Source organism: Daphnia carinata, chromosome 9 (assembly GCF_022539665.2).
Source record: "Daphnia carinata strain CSIRO-1 chromosome 9, CSIRO_AGI_Dcar_HiC_V3, whole genome shotgun sequence".
NCBI lineage: Eukaryota > Metazoa > Arthropoda > Branchiopoda > Diplostraca > Daphniidae > Daphnia > Daphnia carinata.
The window spans coordinates 8,600,977-8,623,016 of record NC_081339.1 but is presented as its reverse complement, the minus strand read 5'-3'; the positions used below and the strand labels follow the sequence as shown (position 1 = coordinate 8,623,016).

General features: G+C 40.9%; 3 protein-coding genes and 1 long non-coding RNA gene across 4 annotated transcripts; all 4 read right to left on the bottom strand.

Annotated features, from left to right (window-relative positions):
- Positions 1-69: 69 nt before the first annotated feature.
- LOC130700960 (salivary glue protein Sgs-3-like) lies at positions 70-6,222 on the bottom strand. The gene is made up of 4 exons (XM_059496828.1): positions 6,088-6,222; positions 5,221-5,776; positions 450-586; positions 70-365 (listed from the first exon to the last, which is right to left on the bottom strand). The coding sequence occupies exons 1-4, from the start codon at positions 6,115-6,117 to the stop codon at positions 210-212; spliced, it is 879 nt and encodes a 292-aa protein (XP_059352811.1). The 5' UTR covers positions 6,118-6,222; the 3' UTR covers positions 70-209.
- Positions 969-2,514, bottom strand: LOC130700963 (uncharacterized). Its single transcript, XR_009421724.1, has 4 exons — positions 2,376-2,514; positions 1,929-1,996; positions 1,446-1,788; positions 969-1,107 (listed from the first exon to the last, which is right to left on the bottom strand). It is a non-coding gene; the product is annotated as an uncharacterized LOC130700963 (long non-coding RNA).
- A 2,608-nt stretch (positions 6,223-8,830) lies between the features above and the next one.
- On the bottom strand, positions 8,831-11,354 carry LOC130700951 (trypsin Blo t 3-like). The gene is made up of 8 exons (XM_057522946.2): positions 11,275-11,354; positions 11,107-11,167; positions 10,793-10,860; positions 10,562-10,647; positions 10,298-10,424; positions 9,464-9,998; positions 9,231-9,367; positions 8,831-9,147 (listed from the first exon to the last, which is right to left on the bottom strand). Exons 1-8 carry the CDS (start codon positions 11,290-11,292, stop codon positions 8,992-8,994), a joined length of 1,188 nt encoding a protein of 395 aa, XP_057378929.1. The 5' UTR covers positions 11,293-11,354; the 3' UTR covers positions 8,831-8,991.
- A 3,919-nt stretch (positions 11,355-15,273) lies between these two features.
- On the bottom strand, positions 15,274-16,679 carry LOC130700868 (sushi, nidogen and EGF-like domain-containing protein 1; the record flags this gene model as incomplete). Its single annotated transcript, XM_057522846.2, is given in 6 exon segments — positions 15,274-15,586; positions 15,693-15,737; positions 15,739-15,810; positions 15,879-15,991; positions 16,056-16,250; positions 16,319-16,679. Coding segments are annotated over 6 exon segments (1,074 nt in total), but the record flags the coding sequence as incomplete, so codon positions are not given.
- Between the last annotated feature and the right edge of the window lie 5,361 nt (positions 16,680-22,040).

The window sequence follows — 22,040 nt, the reverse complement described above, 5'->3', positions numbered from 1 at the left end:
GTAAAGAATTTATTTTGCCAATATAATGGGAATTTTTTTTCCCACGCGTGTCTCTTTAAACTAAATGCTATAAAATGCATTTAAGGTACATTTTAGAAAGATGCTGAATGCAGGTGAAAAGACCAAAAGGTTTTCTTTTAAAACAAGTTCAGTCGTAACGGCGAAAGCTGCACACCGTATGGATGTATCGGTGAAAATTGGCAAAATATTTAGCTACTAGTATTCGCCTGGTTGGTTTTAATCCAGCTGACGTAACTGCTGATTCGTGTATAAACACCGGCATAGTTGGGATCAGCGCAACCTCTGCTAAACGAAATGATGCCGACTTGAACGCCGTCTACATAAATCGGACCGCCAGCGTCACTCTACAAAAATAAAATTGCCATTTAAATATCGTGGTCTGCATTGCAAATTCGATGATGATTTAATAGTTTTCTTGAGGCAGTGACCTGGCAAGCGCCTTTTCCATCTGCAGAGGCACACAGCATAGCAGTGCTGTTGAACCCTGATCCGTATTGACTGGCGCAAATAGAATTATCTTGAACAGTGACGTCGGTCTTCAGCAATACGAGTGACACGTTTCCATCTATTGAGCCAACGAAAGAAGAAATCGTTTGTTTAGGACAAGGAAATGGCAAATACATTTCCAGCAATTTATCAATGGAATAGAGAATGTTTAACCAAAGTAGTTTGGTCCCCATCCAGCAACGACGGCCGGTTTGTTGACGTAGTCAGGAAAAGCTCTCATGGCTGGTTTCTTCGTGGTTTTAGGTTTTATTGTTGTCGGTTTTTTGGTGGTTGTCGGTTTTGTGGTTGTCGGTTTCTTGGTGGTTGTCGGTTTTGCGGTTGTCGGTTTTTTGGTTGTTGTCGGTTTTTTGGTTGTTGTCGGTTTCTTGGTGGTTGTCGGTTTCTTGGTGGTTGTCGGTTTCTTGGTGGTTGTCGGTTTTGTGGTTGTCGTTTTTTTGGTGGTTATCGGTTTTTTGGTAGTTGTGGGTTCTGTTGGCAGTTTCGTAGGTGCATCCGTAGGCTCATCCGTAATAGGCTCCGCTGTTGGCTGTTCTGTCGTTGCGTCGTCCGTCAGAATAGTGGCAAATTGGATACCCGTCACTGTTACATTCAACACCAGTAATGCAATGTCATTCAATCTGTAATTAACGCGAAGTTTAAAGACAGTAGTCCCTTTCAAACAAGTAATGAATAGATGATTTGGAAGTCGAAAATGTGTTTCGCAAACAGAATAATCAAACTAATCGTTAACATTTTGAATTGGATACTATAGTGCAAAATATTTCCATTTTCTATCGCAAATAGGTTAGCGTGCTTCTTGTACTACTAAACAGTACTCAAAGGAAATTGAGTGTCGCATTTCAAATTTTGCGATTAGCTTTCAATTATCGCAAATAAATGTTAAAAAATAGGAGTAAGTTTTCTTAGTAAAAGCTTACGTTAGTTGCATAGTCGTAAGCTTCGTGTATAACAACGGACGATACTCCTGTTTTAACCGTGCCGTTCTCTCCACCAAAAATTGACAACGTGTTAACATTCACAACGAAGCCTGAAGGATCGGAATTACTAAAATCAGAGTGCATCCATGCGAAAAGGAACGCACGGTTCGAAAAAAAAACATAGCATACATTGAAAATTGAAATTGTTGTTGAAATATTTCCTTATTATGGATAGTATAGGGTGTTCATCAGTTTACCCATAAACACATTCAGCCGCTGTCAAGATATGTTTTTCTCCAATCAAAGTTCCACTACACAAAAATCCATTCAAATCCATAGCGGCCTAAAAACGAAACAAATACATAAATAAATAAGAAATTGCATGACGGTGTTCCGTATGGAATAAAAAAATTTTAATTCAACGGAATAAAACAGAAAACTGCCATCAGAATAATTCATTTGCATTGCAGGTTATTAGCTTACCAAGTGAGGAAATTCACCGGCATTGGCCAGAGTTCCACCGACGATGGATATGGTTGGCAAGCCAGTCTCTAAAGTCCAACGAAAATTATTGTGGATTCAAAATAATCGGGATTTATGGCCAAAAAAAAAAAATTGGGGTTTTTTAGAATTTATGTACTTTATGTAAAAAAAAAATATATAAGATAAAACAAATTTAAGTAACAAAAGAATTTCATCTATTCTAGTCGTTATCTATTTATCATGATTGATACAAAACTTAACAAACAAAAATGCTCTCACTATTTCCAGCACGTAGTGTATGCGGATGCACGAAACCAACCAGCCAAATAAAGCCTAAAGCCTGTTCCATCCACACATAGCTAAGTTCAATTTCTACTTACCATCACGGGTCAAAAAAGAAGACAACATCTATTCTAGATTGAAATGATAAAACGAAAGTTATTTTACCCAAGCGGTGAGACTCATTGTGAAGGACGTACAGTAGATCGCCAGAGCGTCACCAGTATCTCTAAAACACAGCTAGGCAGCGATGGCGATCGACGAATGATCATCGCGATCGAGCGTCTCCTTTTTATTCCAATTCGAGGGAGACCCAAACTGCGATTGTCTCACAAATTTTGTTAGCTTCCCGCCATTGCTGGAAAACAGATCGGTCTGCCCAAGCATTTGAAAAGTTTGAATCCAGGCCATGTGCAGGCCATGTGATTAACAGAACGGAATAAAAAAAAGATGGAGATACCAATCACGCACGTATACCGTACAGGTACTGAAATTCTATTGGACACTCCCGCAACACACAATCATGCGTGTCAATTAAAAAAATATACGTGAAACCAGTAAACTCAAGCGCACATGTGTCTCGCACCAGTGAGTTCGGCCACCTTCGCTGGCTTTGATGTCATACAGTATCTAAAAGCTACACAAGTGCAATGGTCGGTAGGTCGGCACCCTTTGACGCGAGTTTCAGATTTAGGACTTTGATAACATGGGAGTGGGGGGTGGAATGAAGGTGAGTCATTTTCTATGCACAAGGCGCGGTTCCCGACACTCATACACATGCGTTCCCTATTTTGCTATGTTTCTCAGTAACGAACAACAAGCGACGAATGGATGCATCCAATGGCATTCGAAGAATGGTGGACAAATTTCACCCAACCACTACCTGGAGGAACTTTCATTGCATATTCTATTTGCACTAGTTACCCTGAATTGGGGGTTCACGGAAGTCGTGCCTTCATCGCTTTCCAGTCTCAACAAGTAATTTGTATCTGAAATGAAAAAAAAAATTAAATGGAACTAATTAGAATAATTCTACAACTGTACAGACATAAGATATGACTCAATTGCAATGACCGTGACAAGCCTTCAATATACATTACGAATAATGGCTACGTGAAAAAACTCCAGATAAAGCCAACATAACATACCCAAGTTAAATACACGATGGCCTGAATTCGCTGCTTTGTTCAACAAATATAACTTGGCTTTCTTTTCACAAAGCCACAGGAAAAAGTAAAAGGATACTTTAAATTTGAATTAAATCAAGGTGTTAACAGGCAGAGTCGAGCGCTCAGCACGACCTTCCATTAAGGTCATCCGTTAGACAGATCGGGCCAGTATTAGAGAAAAGAACACGGGCAGGCCCTAGACGTGCCGGGATGGGGCTGGGAGTTGATGACGTATAGACATGCTTTGGGCATTAAAGGAGAAGTTGCAAATAAACAAAGAATTGCCTAGTTAAGGTTTTTTTTTAATAGGCCATACATTTTCACTTCGGAAAGTAACACTAGAACAGCCGGGTTGCACAAAAAGGTACTGGTCTAACATCAATTCAACACAGAGAAAATTCACGCTCAGCTTAAAGGCAATAAACGCAGAACTAACGCACGGTTCGATTCATGACCACGTTGAAACAAAACAAAAAACGATTGGAGAAAAGAAAAACGGTTGCGTACAATATGCTCAACGGCAATGATAGAAATAAATGACACAGGTATTACATGTAACAATTGGCCCGGGATTACTTTGTTTAAAGAAAGAGGAGGAAAGGCCATGTAAATGGAAAGGAATAAGCGGGGAAGTGGTAACCTATTTCCTTTTTTTTTTGTTGTCTTCAATTTACAAGTTGAAAATTACGTCAAAAGACAATTATTTTTGACGACCTTGGGCGCAGGAATCTTAAAGTTAATTACGTTTCTATATTACATTAACTTACACCTCTCCACGCTTTTTTTGTATGGAATTGCGTTGTAATGGGTTCCCCTGCGATTGTTTTCATCAATGTTACGACACACATAACTGTTCCAATTAAAGAGTTGAAAAACATTCATGGGTATATCAAAATGGCTGCGGCACAGGTGGGGAACACTCTGTTTTTCCACCTACACCATCTGCATACTTACGAACCAGTAAATGGACTGTGACATAGTTTCGTTTAGTCAGCCATTCTCAACGTAGAGGAAAGATGGTTGCTTCATTAGCGGATGACGAATACTAGTAAAACCGTGTCGATACACGTTTGCCGTTGTGCTATAATAGAGGACTGGAGTAGCGGAGGGGCAGAGGCAGAGACAGTAATGGGTAGAGATAAACACACCATCAGTTTTATGCTTGCTCAATAAAGAATTTATTTCGCCAATACAATGGGAATTTTTTTTCTCACGCGTGCGTATTCAAACTAAATACTATAATATGCATTAAAGGTATATTTTAAGAAGATGCTGAGTGCAGGCCAAAGGACACAAAGGTTTTCTTTTAAAACAAGTTCAGTCGTAACGGCGAAGGCTGCACACCGTATAGATTTATCTGCGAAACTTGATAAGCTACTTAGCCACTAGTACTCGCCTGGGTGGTTTTAATCCAGTTGACGTAATTGCTGACTCGTGTATAAACACCGGCATAGTTGGGATCAGCACAACCTCTGCCAAAGGAGGTGATACCGACTTGTACGCCGTCAACGTAAATCGGACCGCCACTGTCACCCTGTCAAATCAAATGACATTTGGATGTTGTTATCTGAATTGCAAAATCCACGATAGCTTGATATTTATTTTGATGGTATAACCTGGCAAGTGTCTTTTCCATCTGCGGCGGCACACAGCATAGCAGTGCCGTCGAAAGATTGGTATTGGCTGGCGCAAACTGAATTATCTAGAATAGTGACGTTGGTCTTCAGCAATACGTCTGACGTGCTCCTCCTATTGAGCCAACGAACGAAGAAATCGTTTCGTTTAAGGACAAGAAAATAGTAAATACATTTCCAGATGTATCAAAGGAATAGTGAATGTTTCACCCGAAGAGGTTGTTCCCCATCCAGCAATGACGGCCGGTTTATTGGCGTAGTCAGGGAAAGCTCTCATGGTTGGTTTTTTGGTGGTTTTAGGTTTTGCTGTTGTCTTCACCGTAGGTTTCTTGGTAGGTTGCGGCTTTGTTGGTGTCGGTTTCGCCGTTGGCTTTTTGGTTGTCGGGTTTTTGGTAGGTGTCGGTTTCTTAGTTGTCGGTTTCTTGGTGGTCGTCGGTTTTTTGGTGGTCGTCGGTTTTTTGGTAGTAGTGGGTTTTTTGGTGGTCGTCGGTTTTTTGGTAGTAGTGGGTTTTTTGGTAGTAGTAGGTTTTGTGGTAGTTGTGGGTTCAGTTGTGGGTTCCGTTGTGGGTTCCGTTGGTGGTTTCGTTGGCGGTTCCGTTGGCGGCTCCGTGGGTGGTTGCGTTGGCGGTTGCGTTGGCGGTTGCGTAGGTGCATCCGTAGGCGCATCCGTAATAGGCTCCCCCGTCGTTGCGTCATCCGTCGGAAGAGTGGCAAATTGGATGCCTGTCACCGGCTCACTCAACACCAGTAATGCAATGTCATTCATCTGCAATTAACGGGAAGTTCATGAGCACGATAGTCCATTTTAAAAAAATTTATGAGCACATTCCACCTGGAAGTCGAAAATATGTTCGCGAACAGAATAATTTAACTAATCGTTAACATTTCGAATTGCATCCTATAGTGGAAAATATTTCCATTTGCTATCGCAAACAGGTTAGCGTGCTTCTAATACTACTAAACACTCAAACTCTCCGAAAGGAAATTAAATGACGCATTTCTATTTTTGCGCTTAGCTTAAAAATGATCACAGATAAGTGTTTAAAGTAGGAGACAGTTTTCTTTGTAAACACTTACCTGAGTCGCATCGTCGTAAGCTTCGTGCATCTTAAATGATGATACTTGTCTGGTAACGGAGCCGTCTCCTCCACCGGAAACTGACAACGTGTTAAGATACACAACGAAGTTGGTAGCATCGGCTGACCTAAAATCAAGGTGGATCCACGCAAAAGGGAACGAATGGTTCGAAAAAACAAAACAACAACAAGCATACATTAGAAATTGAAGTTGTTGCTAGAACATTTCCTCAATATGGATAGTAAAGGGTCTTCATCAGTTTACCCATGAACGCAGTGAGCGGCTGTCAAGATATGTAGTTCTCCAATCAAAGTTCCACCGCATCCAGCTCCATTCAATTCCAAACTGGCCTGGAAACGAAACAAATACATAAATAATTTTTTTAATTACATGACGGTGTGCTCTATGAAAAAAAAAAAATATGAACATTGAAATGATTAACACTGAAAACTGCCAACGAAATAATTCACTTGCATTGCAGGTTATTAGCTTACCAATTCAGGAAATTCACCGGCCTTAGCGGGATCGCCACCTACGATGTGCACGGTTGGGAAACCAGTCCCTACTGTCCAACAAAAATTATTGTGGGTTCCAAAAAGCCAGGATTTCGAACAAAAAAAGCTTGAACTTTTCTAAACGTTTCTACTTCATATATAATACAAACAAAACGAAACACAAAAAACAAAAACAAATTTGAATAGAAAAAAAAAGAATTGCAGCGATCCTGAACCGCTTTCTGTTTATCGTGACTGATATGAAACTTAAACGAAACAAAATGTTCTTACTATTGCCGGCACGGAGTGTGTGCGGATGCACGGAGCCAACCAGCCAAATTAAGGCTAACGCCTGTTCCATCCAAACATAGTAAAATTCAATTTCAATTTACCATCACGAGCCCAAAAAAAAAGGACAACATCTATTTGAGCTTAAAATAATAAAACGAAAGTTGTTTTACCCAAATGGTGAAACTCATTGTGAAGGATGTACAGTAGATCCGGAGAGCGTCACCAGTATCTCGAAAGCACAGGTAGGCAGAGATGGCGATCGACGAATGATCATCGTGTTCGACCGTCTCCTTTTTATTTGAATTCGACGGAGATCCAAACTGCGTAAGTCCCACACTCTTGGCAGCTTTTCATCGTTGTTGGAAAACAGATCGTTTTGCCCACGCATTCGAAAAGATTGAATCCAGATAAATGGGACTAACAGAATGGGATTAAAAAAAACATGGAGGTGCGAATTACGTACGTGTACTGTACATGTGCTGAAATACTATTGGATATTCTCGCAACACGCAAACATACGTGTGGAGAGCAAAACAAAGTGTGTGAAACAAGTAAATTGGAAACGCGCACGTGTATCTCCCTCTTGCCAGTTCGGCCACCTTTGCTGACGTAGATATCACTAAGTATCCATTAGTTACACAAGTGTAATGGTTAAAAGTTTGGTATATTTTCAACGAAGTTTTAGATTTAGGACTTTGATAAGGCGAGAATGAGGGCGAAAAGAGAGTGAATCATTTTCTATGCACAAGGCGCGGCTCTCGACACTTGCACACATGCGCTCTCTGTTTTGCCACGTTTCTCAGTACCAAATGACGTGCGACGAACGACGGCATCCAATTGCATTAGATCAGTGCGGGACAAGTTTCATCCAACAACTACCTTCTCGAAATTTCATTGCACTTTCTACTGGCTTAGTTATCCTGAATCAGGGGATCACGCAAGTCGTGTCTCCATTTGCGTTCCAGTCACAACAGGTAATTTGCATCGGAAATGGAAAACAAGGTAAATGGAACTAATTGGAAGAATTCGACAACTGTACAGACATAAGGTATCAATGGATTGCAATAAACGTGACAAGCTTTAAATAAACGTTATGAATTGTAGCTACGTGAACAAATTCCAGATGAGGTCAACATCACGTACACAAGTTAAATACACTATGGCCTAGGTTGCCTGAATTCGTAGCTTTGTTCAACAAATATAACTTGGACTTTTTCCTCCTATCGCAGAAAACAGTAAATGAGATACTTTAAATTTGACGTAAATCAAGGTATTAACAGACAGAAGCTAGCACTCAGCACAACCTTCCATTAAGATCATCCATTAGACAAATTGAGCCAATATCCATGAAAAGAACACGGACAGGCCCTAGACGTGCCGGGATGGGACTCAGAATTGATGACGTATACACATGCTTTCGGCGTTAAAAAGAAAAGTTGCACATAAACGAAGAATTACCTAGTCAAGGGTTTATTAATAGGCCATGCATTTTCCCTTGTGAATGTATAACACCAGAACAAACGGTTTGCACAAAGAGAATCTTGGTCTAATATTGATTCAACACAGAAAAAATTCACGCTCAGCTTACAGGCAATGAACGCAGAACTACAACATTCAGGGGGTATTTAAATGGCTGCGACACCGGTGTGGAACACTCTGCTTCTCTACGTACATCACCTGCATAGTTATGAACCATCAGTAAATGGACTGTGACATAGTTCCGCTTAGTCAGCCATACCCAACGCAGAGAAAAGACGGTCGCATCATTATCGGACGAGGAATACCAGTAAAACCGTATCGATGCACGTTTGAAGTTGTGCTTCAATAGAGGAGGGGGTAGGGGAGGGACAGAGGTAGAGGAAGAGGCAGTAACCCAAAGAGACAAACACATCCATCAGTTTTATGCTTGCTCAATAAAGAATTTATTTTACCAATACAATGGTTTTTTTTCTCACGCGTGCATAATCAAACTAAACACCATAATGGGCATTAAAGGTACACTTTAGAAAGATGGTGAATGCAGGTGAAAAGACCAGAAGGTTTACTTTTAAAACAAGTTCAGTCGTAACGGCGAAAGCTGCACACCGTATAGATTTATCGGCGAAAATTGATAAGCTATTTAGCTACTAGTATTCGCCTGGTTGGTTTTAATCCAGCTGACGTAATTGCTGACCCGTGTATAAACACCGGCAAAATCAGGATCAGCACAACCTCTACCAAAGGAGGTGATACCGACTTGAACGCCACCAACGTAAATCGGTCCGCCACTGTCACCCTGCCAAATCAAACAACATTTGGATGTTGTTATCTGAATTGCAAAATCCGACTACAACTTTATATTGATTTTGATGGTATAACCTGGCAAGTGTCTCTTCCATTTGCGGAGGCACACAACATAGCAGTGCCGTCAAAACTCGATCCGTATTGACTGGTGCAAACTGAATTATCTAGAACATTGACGTCGGCCTTTAGCAGTACGCTTGACACGCTTCCACCTATTGAGCAAGCGAAAAAAGAAATCGTTTGTTTAAGAACAAGGAAATAGTAAATACATTTCCAGAAATGTATGAAAGAAATAGGAAATGTTTCACCCGAAGAAGTTGTTCCCCATCCAACGATGACGGCTGCCGCGTTGGCATAGTCAGGGAAAGCTCTCATGGCTGGTTTCTTGGTGGTTTTAGGTTTTGCTGTTGTCTTCACCGTTGTTGGCTTCTTGGTAGTTTTCGGCTTTGTTGTTGTTGGTTTAGTCGTTGGCTTTTTAGTTGTCGTTTTCTTAGTTGTCGGTTTTTTGGTGGTCGTCGGTTTTTTGGTGGTCGTCGGTTTTTTGGTAGTTGTCGGTTTTTTGGTAGTTGTCGGTTTTTTGGTGGTCGTCGGCTTTTTGGTAGTTGTTGGTTTTTTGGTAGTAGTGGGTTTTGTGGTAGTTGTGGGTTCCGTTGGTGGTTCCGTTGGCGGCTCCGTTGGCGGTTCCGTTGGTGGTTCCGTTGGCGGTTCTGTTGGCGGTTCTGTTGGCGGTTCCGTAGGCGCATCCGTAATAGGCTCCCCTGTCGTTGCTTCATCCGTCGGAAGGATGGCAAATTGGATGCCTGTCACCGGTTCACTCAACACCAGTAATGCAATGTCATTCATCTGTAATTAACCGGTAAGGTTAAAGAACACGATGATCGCTTCAAAACAAATATTGAGTAGATGACTTGGAAGTCGACAATATATTTCGCAAATAGAATAATCAAGCTAATCGTAAACATGTCGAACTGCAAACCATAGTGGAAAATATTTTCCATCGCAAATAGGCTTGCGTGCTTCTAATACTACTAAACAGTACTCAAAGGAAATCAAGTGTCGCATTTCTAATTTCACACGCTTAGCTTTCAATTATCGCAAATAAATGTTAAAAATAGGTGTCAGTTTTCTTTCTAAAAACTTACGCTAGTTCTACTGTCGTAAGCTTCGTGTATAACAACGGACGATACTCCTCTGCTAACGGAGCCTTCTCCTCCACCGGAAATTGACAACGTGTTAAGATTCACAACGTAGCTGGAAGGATCGGCTGACCTAAAATCAAAATGGATCCACGCGAAAGGGAACAAATGGTTCGAAAAAACAAAACAACAACAAGCATACATTAGAAATTGAAGTTGTTGATGGAATATTTTGGCAATATGGATAGTAAAGGGCCTTCATTAATTTACCCAGAAATACAATGAGCTGCTGTCATGACATGTTTTTCTCCAATTAAAGTTCCACCACACAAAGCTCCATTCAATTCCAGAACGACCTGTGCACGAAACAAATCCATAAATAAATTTAAAAAATGCATGGCGGTGTACCGTGGGACGGGAAAAAAAATATGAACATTGAAATGATTAACACTGAAAACTGCCATCAAAATAATTCATTTGCATTGCAGGTTATTAGCTTACCACGTCAGGAAATTCACCGGCGGCAGCTTCAGTTCCACCGACGATGGATATGGTTGGCAAGCCAGTCCCTACAGCCCAACGAAAATTATTGTGGATTAAAAGAAATCAAGATTTCTCACCAAAATCGAAATTTTGGGCAATTTTGAACGTTTCAAATTCATATAGAATAAAAAGAAAACAACAACAAAAAAAAAACGAAACCAAAAACAAAAACAAAAACAAATTTGAATAAAACAAAGGATTGCAGCAATTCTGCGTCGTTGTCTATGTATCTCGATTGGCATCAAACTTAAACAAAATAAAAAGGTTCTTACTATTGACGGCACGGAGTGTGTGCGGATGCACGGAACCAACCAGCCAAATTAAGGCTAAAGCCTGTTACGCCCAAACATAGTTAAGTTCAATTCCAATTTACCATCAGGGGCGAAAAAAGAAGACAACATCTATTCTAGCTTAAAGTAATAAAAGGAAATTTGTTTTACCCAAATGGTGAAACTCATTGTGAAGGATGTACAGTAGATCGGGAGAGCGTCACCAGTATCTCGAAAGCACAGGTAGGCAGAGATGGCGATCGACGAATGATCATCGTGTTCGAGCGTCTCCTTTTTATTTCAATTCGAAGGAGACCCAAACTGCGTTTGTCCCACAAATTTTGGCATCTTTCCATCATTGCTGAAGAACAGAACGGTTTGCCCACGCATTTGAAAAGTTTGAACCAAGGCAAATGTTATTTAAAAAAGCGTATGAAAAAGAGATGACGTGCTAATCACTCGAGGGGCGCACATGTTTCTCGCTCCAGTAAGTTTGGCCACCTTCGCTGACGTAAATGTCATACATTATCCAGAAGCTACACAAGGGCAATGGTTGGCAGGTTGGCATCTTTTAAATAGAGTTTTTCAGATTAAGGGCTTTGATAAGACAGGGGTGAGGGCGGAAACAAAGAGAGTCATTTTCTATGCACAAGGCGCGTTTCGAAACACTTGCACACATGCGCGCTCTGTTTTGCTATGTTTCTCACCACCAAATGACGTGCGACGAACGGAGGCATCCAATGGCGTTCGAGCAGTGCGGGACAAGTTTCATCCAACCACTACCTTCTTGAAATTTCATTGCACATTCTATTGGCTTAGTTGTACTGAATCGGCGGTTCACGCAAGTCGTGTCTTCATCGCTTTCCGGTCTCAACAGGTAATTTTGTATCTGAAATGGAAAACAAGGTAAATGGAACGAATAAGAAGAATTCTAAAACTGTACAGACATAGAACATGAATCAATTGCAATAAACATGACAAGCTTTCAATATACGGTATGCATTGTTGAAGACAACATCACGTAGGCCTACACAGGATAAATACACGATGGGCTAGGCTGCCTGAATTTGTAGCCTTATTTAACAAATATAAACTTGGGCTTTTTCCTCATAAAATCCCAGATAAAAGCAAAAAAAAGGTACTTTAAATTTCAGACAAATCAAAGTGTTAACAGACAGAGCCTAGCGATCAGCACGATCTTCCATTAAGATCGTCCATTAGACAACTCGGGCCAGTGTCCGAAAAAAGAACACAGGCAGGCCCTAGACGTGCCGGCATGGGATTCAGAGTTAACGACGTACGTACACACTTACTTTCGGCGTTAAAGGAAAGTTTGCGGATAAACAAAGAATTGCCTAGTTAAGGGTTTTTTAATAGGCCATACATTTTCATTTTTGAATGTAACACCAGAACAAACGGTTTGCAAAAAGGAAATGTTGACCTAATATTGATTCAATACAGAAAAAAAATCCACGTTGAGCTTAAAGGCGATAACGCAGAATTAACGCACGGGTCGATTCATGATCACGTTGAAACAAAGAAAAAACGATTGGGCAGATGAGAAACGGTTGTGTACGACATGCTCATCGGTAATGATAGAATTAAATGGCAGAGGTATTACGTATAACAATTGGCCCGGTATTACTTTGTTCAGAGAACGAGGAGGAAAGGTCATCTAAATAGAAAGGAATAAACAGAGAAGCGGTAACCTTTCTCCTTTTTTTTTGTTTTCTGGAAATTACAAGTGGAAAATTGCATCAAAGAAAAGTGAATCGCTCTGGACGACCTTGGGCGCAGGAATCTTGAAGTTACTAGTATTTCTATTTTATATTAAACTGACACCTATCCACCCGTTTTTGTTTTGTATGAAATGGCGTTTCAATGGGTTCCTCGTGATTGTTTTTATCAAAGTTACGACACGCATAACTGTTCCAGCCAACGAATTTGGAAAACGTTCATTGGTTTATCTAAATGGCTGCGACACAGGTCTGGAACACTCTGTTTTTCCACGTACATCACATGCATAGGAATCAATTGCAATAAACGTGACAAGCTTTCAATATAAGCTACGAACTGTACCTACGTGAAAATATCCTTGGTTAAACTAACATCACGTACACAGGTTAAATACACAATGGGCTAGGCTGCCTGAATTCGTAGTTTTATATAACAAATATAACGTGGCTTTTTCCTCATGAAATCCCAGAAAAAAGCGTAAAGCAAAAAAAGATACCTTAAATTTGAGACAAATCAAAGTGTTAACAGACAGAGTCTAGCGCTCAGCAAGACCTTCCATTAAAGTTATTCATTAAACAACTCGGGCCAGTATCAGCGAAAAGAACACGGGCAGGCCCTAGACGTGCCGGGATGGGACTCAGAGTTGATGACGTATGCACATGCTTTCGGCGTTAAAGGAAAAGTTGCAAATAAACAAAGAATTACCAATTACCTAGTTAAGAGCTTCTTAATAGGCCATACATTTTCACTTTTGAATGTAACACCAGAACAAACGGCTTGCACAAAGAAAATATTGGTCTATTATTGATTCAACACAGAAAAAAATTCACGCTCAGCTTAAACGCAATCAGCGCAGCAACTAACGCACGGGTCGATTTACGATCACGTTGAAACCAAAAAAAAACGATTGGGGGGATGAGAAACGGTTGTGTACAACAGGCTCAAACGGTAAAGATAGAACTAAATGACAGAGGTATTACCTGTGCCAATTGGCCCGGTATTACTTTGTTCAAAGAAAGAGGTAGAAAGGCCATCTAAATAGAAAGGAATAAGCGGGGAAGTGGTAACCTTTCTCCTTATTTTTTTAGTTTTTTGTTACCTTCACTTTGCAAGTTGAAAATTACGTCAAAAGATAATAAACTATTTTTAACGACCTTGTACGCAGGAATCTTAAAGTTAACATTTGTATATTATATTAAATGACACCTTCCACGTTTTTTTTTTGTGTATGGAATCGCGTTGCAGTGGGTTCCCTGTGATTGTTTTCATCAAAGCTACCATACACATAATTGCTCCAATTAAAGAATTTGAAAAAAAAAACATTCACGGGCTTATCTACATGGCTGCGGCACAGGTCTGGAACACTTTGTTTTTCCACGTACATCACCTGCATACTTATGAACCAGAAAATGGACTGTGACATAGTTCCGCTTAGATATGTTTTTCTCCAATCAAAGTTCCACCACAAAAAGATCCACTCAAACTCAGGGCGGGCCTCAAAAACGAAACAAATGCATAAATAAATAGAAAACTGCGTGGTGGTGTACCGTATGGAGAAACAAAATTAAAATTTGACTGATTAAAACATAAAAGCGTCATCAAAATAATTCATATTGCGGGTTATTAGCTTACCACGTTAGGAAATTCACCGGCGTTAGCGGCAGTTCCACCGTCGATGTGCACGGTTGGTAAACCAGTCCCTACAGTCCAACAAAAATTATTGTGGATTTAAGAAAACCAGAATTTCTAGCCAAAAAAAAAATTGGAGCTTTCTTGAATTTTTCTACTTCATATGAAATAAAATAAAGCAAAACAAAACAAAAACAGAAACAAATTTGAATAGAAAAGAATTGCAGCTATTTTGAACCGTTTTCTATTTATCATGATTGAGGAGGGTGAGATCTTAGAGGCCACTGGTCCCGATTTTGCCTCATTTGATACGGATCTAGCAGCCGTGCTCACGGACTCGATCACCCAAAACCAAATCCGCGGCAGCACTTAACTCATCAGGTTTCTCACGACTAATGTTCCCAAATTTCGAATACTCTCATCATGTTTTCTCTACAAGAATCTCTTAAACACAGTTATAGGTGTACATCCCCATAGCTATGTCTTGCCCACTTGACCAATCACTTCCATTCATGTGGTGCCTTTTAATTTTCCAGTTCCAGAACTATAAGTGCCAAAGAATTCGTTCTTTAAAGCTGCCTTTCTCCAGACTAATAGAACTTTCAGCTACAAACACAGCTACAAAAATGATAAGTATGCAAAGTAGTCTTTTTCAGTAAACGATTTTTCTCGTTGTATTTTAAGGCCAGAGTTAATCATTCAGGTATAATATTCAAGATAACATCATGCTATTTGCAGGAAATAAGCAGTTGTTGAGACACGTTAAATTAGGTGCAAAGCCAAAGATTGCAAAGATCGCCTGTTTTGACCAGAGAAAAAGAGATATGGTCTAGATGAGACCCTCAAGATTGCATACGACATTCTTACTCCTGTCGAATGGTAGGCAAGCAGTGAATGGATGTCCAGTGTGGCCCTTGGGGCAAGAGCAAATGGCCCTGTGGTTCTCGACACGGCATTCGGCTCGGTCGCCGCAAGCTGCTTGGCACGGGTCGACACACTTGAGATTGAAGCAAGCTTGGCGAGGACGACATTCCTCGTGATGCGTGCACTCGGGGTAGCATCCGCTGTACGGATCACCCAACAAGTGGTCCGGGCAACTACAGATTGCGCGTTGGTTCTAAACAGCGTTCCAGAAACAATAACATTACGTAACGATTTTTACGTAACCGTTTAGGGGGAAGAACAAAACCGGAAAATCTTGAGGGTTTTCCAAAAATTCATACCCGAACGTTGCAGTCGGCTTCAGTTCCGCAAATTCCACATGGATCTGTTGCAACGGAAGCCTAGGCAAGCCTGGTTGGCCTCGCATTGGGAATCAGTTTCGCATTCACGATGGCAGCCCTGTAAGTTAGTTTTTCTTTTGTTATTCATCTATTTACTGTTTATTATTTTATTTATGTCATTAGAACCTCAACGGGATTGCCCATAAATCCATCCAAGCAAGAGCAGACAGCACGATTGTTCTCGACGCGACACCTGGAGTTGGCTCCGCACGGAGTAGGGGTACAGTAATCTCCACCAGCTTTAAAAGTTAGAAAATCATCATTAAAATTTCGCTTCTTTCAACAGTGTTTTTCCCATTTTACTTTGACGCCTGGCCAGGCTGGAACTGGAAGCTGGAGTACAGGACACGAATGGATCGCCGATGAATCCTTTGGGGCATTGGCAGACAGTAACGTGATTGCGAACGGTACATTCAGAATCGACACCGCACGACGTCGAACATGGATTGATACAGCGGTTGTTGTGGCAGACCTTGTCGGTGGAGCACTCGTAGTTTTCTGTTCCAGCAAATTATTGGAAATTTAAAAATTTACATTTTTCATTTAGTGAGGGATTCCAAACTTACCGACACACTCTGAGCGACGACATCCAGCGTAAGGGTCACCCTCGTAACCAGCACGGCAAGCGCAAACAGTCCGGAAGCTTCGAAGGAGGCAGTTAGCGTTTGATCCGCATTGGAAGTTGGCGCAAGGGTCATCACCAAAGCTTGAGCTGCTGCTAGTGAAAGAAGATCCAGCTGGGCTAAACGAGGAACCAGAAGAGCCGAAAGAAGTGCCGCAAGATGAAGAACTCGAAACAGGCGCGCTGCTAAAGGATCCACCAAAGCTATCGGATCCAGTGATGATCGTCTGTCGGTTGCCAGTAAATGGGTTACTGTTCAAGTTGCTGTGACTGTTGCTGGAACCCGTCAAAATTCGTTGATCTATGCAAAAAAAAAAATAAAGGATATTGAATACTTTGATTTTTATTCCGTCGATTGGTACAGTGAGATATGACCTGCAGTGCAGCGAGTAAAGGGATCGCCAGAGTAACCTAAAGGACAACGACAGATGGCACGACGGTTGCGGGGCTCGCAAACAGCGTTAATTCCGCAAGTGCCATCTTCGCAAATGTTGACACATCGTCCCCTGGCGCAGTTTTGCGTATTGGAACAATCGTCATCATGGTCGCACTGTGGTCCGCAACCGGTGATGGTGTCCGGCTTGGGAACGAAACCCGCTTTGCAGCGACAGACAACCACACCAAGCGGGCTCACCATACAATCCGTATTGGGGCCACAATGATAAGGACTGCAGGAATCGTTACTTTGAAATACAAATGGGGAAGAAAATGGAAAAGCAAAACAAATGTCAAATCATTTGCTTTGCATATGACAAGGTGCTAGTAGCTTTGGGCCCGTCCAGGGCCGGGGGATAGGTGGCTCTAACGTATTTTAACGCGCCCGTCTACTCTTAATTCTTTTTACAAATCAAGAATTCCCCCTTGCCCGCCGACCCACTCACTGTTTCTGCCCGTCCATCCTCTGAGTTTTTCTTCTACACTTCACGTTCTAAGGTATCAAACTTAAGCAAAGCAAAAATGTTCTTACTATTGCCGGCACGGAGTGCGTGCGGATGCACGGAACCAACCAGCCAAATTAAGCCTAAAGCCTGTTCAATCCAAACATAAATAAAATTCAATTTCAATTTACCATCTAGAGCCAAAAAAAAAAGGACAACATGTATTTGAGCTTAAAATAATAAAACGAAAGTTGTTTTACCCAGATGGCGAAACTCATTGTGAATGATGTAGAGTGGATCGGAAGAGCGTCACCAGGATCTCGAAAACACAGCTAGGCAGCGATGGAGATCGACGAATGATCATCTTGTTCGCGCGTCTCCTTTCTATTTCAATTCGAGGGAAACCCAAACTGCGTTTGTCCCACGAATCTTGGCACTTTTCCATCGTTGCTGGAAAGCAGAACTGTTTGTCCACGCATTCGAAAAGTTTAAATCGAGGCAAATGTGACTAACAGAAGGGAATTTAAAAACAAAATGGAGGCGCGAATCACGCACGTGTACTGTACATGTGCTGAAATGCTATTGGACATTCTCGCAACACGTAAACATACATATGGAAAACATAACAAAGTGTGCGAATCCAGTAAATTGAATAAGCGCACGTGCGTCACCCTCTTGCCAGGTCGTCCACCTTTGCTGACGTAGATATCACAAAGCATCCACATGTTACACAAGTGTAGGGTTCCCTGGGATTGTTTTCATCAAAGCTACCATACACATAGTTGTTCGGATTAAAGAATTTGTAAAACCTTCAGGGGTTTGTCTAAATGGCTGCGACACAGGTGTGGAACACTCTGTTTTTTCCACGTACATCACATGCATACTTACGAACCAGTAAATGGACTGCGAAATAGTTCCGTTCAGAGAGCCATACCCAACGCAGAGGAAAGGCGGTCGCTTCATTAGCGGACGAGGAGTACTAGTAAAACTGTATCCATGCACGTTTGAAGTTGTGCTACAATAGAGGAGGGGATAGGGGAGGGGCAGAGGCGGTAACCGGAAGAGACAAACACATCCATCAGTATTATGCTTGCTTAAAAAAGAATTTATTTTGAAAACAAAATACTTTTTTAAAATCATGCGTGCGTAATTAAACTGATAATATTATAAAATGCATTTTTGGTGATCTTTGTAAAACATGGTTAATGCACTTGAAAAAAACAAAAACAAAAATCAAAAGAGGGTTTTCCAAACAAGTTCAATGGAAACGCTGAAAGCCGTGCCTTAGGAATTTTATTGGCAAACGCCAACGAAAATATGTGAAACCATGAAAAACTTGTGGTTTTGACGTGTTTCTTTTTGGCCCGTAGGTCGAGCCCAAAGCTGAAGGAAAAAGTCAGGACATTGCATTCGAACGAATTCGAATGCAATGAGCACTTAGTACGGTCACAGTATTGGAGGAATGACCGTGTGCTTGGTTCGTGATTTGGAGTCACAAGTGATAGGCTGCATGGTCCATGTTGCCGCCTATCACTTGAACCACTGCACCAACCCGACTTTTTTTTTTTTACTTACATCTACGTACTTACATCTAGCTTACATCTAGCTTACATCTAGCTTACATCTAACTTACATCTAACTTACATCTAACTTACATCTAACTTACATCTAACTTACATCTACAAACATAAGTTGTTTCATCAAGTCCCTTATACTGTTCAACGATCGCTGACAAAAGGCTGCTGCACGTTATGGCGTCTATTGAGCTTAAATGTTAAATTTCGCCAACACGGTGAACTATTTGACGATTATAAAAAATGAACTTTATTCGCGACTTGCTGTGTTATTATTATACGGAATTTAATTTATGCTGAAAAATTTTAATACGCAAGAAATGCTACTATAGAAACTGAAACGGGTGCAACCACGGAGCGTGAATGAAACAGGTATACCAATCCCGCTATTATACCTAGAAGTTGCACTTCAGTTGCCACTAGGTGGCACTTGATTAGAATGTTTCTATGAAATTTCTAATTGATTCTTGGTCCTTATTTTTTTTTTTTTTTAGCTCAATGACTTTAAAATTGTTTTTCGTTATTCTGCAAAATATATTTTAATTCAAATGATTTATAAATAATGTAAGAGATCCGGTAACGCGGCCTAAAGCTATTAAAAATATTCCGCAAATCGAATTAATAATTTAATTAATATAATCAAATACACTTCTAAGTAATGTGGGACCCCGTAGCGCGGACTTCGGTCATTTAAAAAAAACATCCCGTAAATCGAATTCATACGTGGAACATGAGTTGCGCCGGAAATGCCAATTGGGTAGCCTAACAGAACGAAATTTTTGTACCGATCTTTTCTCCGACGATTGTGGCACGAGCAAGAAATGCCGAGCCTCGGCTTGGGCAGATCGTGTACTGTTCGGCAAACGGCATTATTATAGTCAAAAGCTAAAAAGCCGTAATGTAGTTTCCGTGAGAAATCTTTTTCAAATAAATTCTGAAATTGAATTCTCAGATGTTTTGAATGAACTTTAAAGGGAAAAGTGTGACTAATATTAGTTGATATCATAATTAGATAAAAAGTAACGAGAAATTCAAAATGAAATGGCATATTATGCATAAAAAACCTCAAACAAGGTATAATTGAACCAGGTAATACGATGATTTGTCGTCAACCTGTGAGTCATTTAGTTTCATTTTTGACTGACAGATGGTACTTATTTCTTGACCACAGACCTGTAGAGCTGTTGAAGAAAGGGGAAAGATTTTGACAAGTGAGGGCGTCAGTTTCACAGCGGAAGTTGTCTACAATCGTGTGTCCAATGGCAAACTTTACAGAGAACTTGCGAACAAAACTACAGTCCACGTTGAACGCCGTACATTGCGTAAGGTTTTTTGTTTTCTTTTATTTTTGTTGCGTTATTTGATACCTAGTGATTTTCGCCGTAGTAATCATAACGTGGTAAGGATTCACCATGGAGGTCCCCTACAAATTAGAAGTGATTGCTTTGACAACAATCATCATTAAACTGGGTGTCTCAGCGGTGAAACTCATTGTGAAGGATGTACAGTAGATCCGGAGAGCGTCACCAGTATCTCGAAAGCACAGGTAGGCAGAGATGGCGATCGACGAATGATCATCGTGTTCGACCGTCTCCTTTCTATTTGAATTCGACGGAGATCCAAACTGCGTAAGTCCCACACTCTTGGCAGCTTTTCATCGTTGTTGGAAAACAGATCGTTTTGCCCACGCATTCGAAAAGATTGAATCCAGATAAATGGGACTAACAGAATGGGATTAAAAAAAACATGGAGGTGCGAATTACGCACGTGTACTGTACATGTGCTGAAATACTATTGGATATTCTCGCAACACGCAAACATACGTGTGGAGAGCAAAACAAAGTGTGTGAAACAAGTAAATTGGAAACGCGCACGTGTATCTCCCTCTTGCCAGTTCGGCCACCTTTGCTGACGTAGATATCACTAAGTATCCATTAGTTACACAAGTGTAATGGTTAAAAGTTTGGTATATTTTCAACGAAGTTTTAGATTTAGGACTTTGATAAGGCGAGAATGAGGGCGAAAAGAGAGTGAATCATTTTCTATGCACAAGGCGCGGCTCTCGACACTTGCACACATGCGCTCTCTGTTTTGCCACGTTTCTCAGTACCAAATGACGTGCGACGAACGACGGCATCCAATTGCATTAGAGCAGTGCGGGACAAGTTTCATCCAACAACTACCTTCTCGAAATTTCATTGCACTTTCTACTGGCTTAGTTATCCTGCATCAGGGGATCACGCAAGTCGTGTCTCCATTTGCGTTCCAGTCACAACAGGTAATTTGCATCGGAAATGGAAAACAAGGTAAATGGAACTAATTGGAAGAATTCGACAACTGTACAGACATAAGGTATCAATGGATTGCAATAAACGTGACAAGCTTTAAATAAACGTTATGAATTGTAGCTACGTGAACAAATTCCAGATGAGGTCAACATCACGTACACAAGTTAAATACACTATGGCCTAGGTTGCCTGAATTCGTAGCTTTGTTCAACAAATATAACTTGGACTTTTTCCTCCTATCGCAGAAAACAGTAAATGAGATACTTTAAATTTGACGTAAATCAAGGTATTAACAGACAGAAGCTAGCACTCAGCACAACCTTCCATTAAGATCATCCATTAGACAAATTGAGCCAATATCCATGAAAAGAACACGGACAGGCCCTAGACGTGCCGGGATGGGACTCAGAATTGATGACGTATACACATGCTTTCGGCGTTAAAAAGAAAAGTTGCACATAAACGAAGAATTACCTAGTCAAGGGTTTATTAATAGGCCATGCATTTTCCCTTCTGAATGTATAACACCAGAACAAACGGTTTGCACAAAGAGAATCTTGGTCTAATATTGATTCAACACAGAAAAAATTCACGCTCAGCTTACAGGCAATGAACGCAGAACTACAACATTCAGGGGGTATTTAAATGGCTGCGACACCGGTGTGGAACACTCTGCTTCTCTACGTACATCACCTGCATAGTTATGAACCATCAGTAAATGGACTGTGACATAGTTCCGCTTAGTCAGCCATACCCAACGCAGAGAAAAGACGGTCGCATCATTATCGGACGAGGAATACCAGTAAAACCGTATCGATGCACGTTTGAAGTTGTGCTTCAATAGAGGAGGGGGTAGGGGAGGGACAGAGGTAGAGGAAGAGGCAGTAACCCAAAGAGACAAACACATCCATCAGTTTTATGCTTGC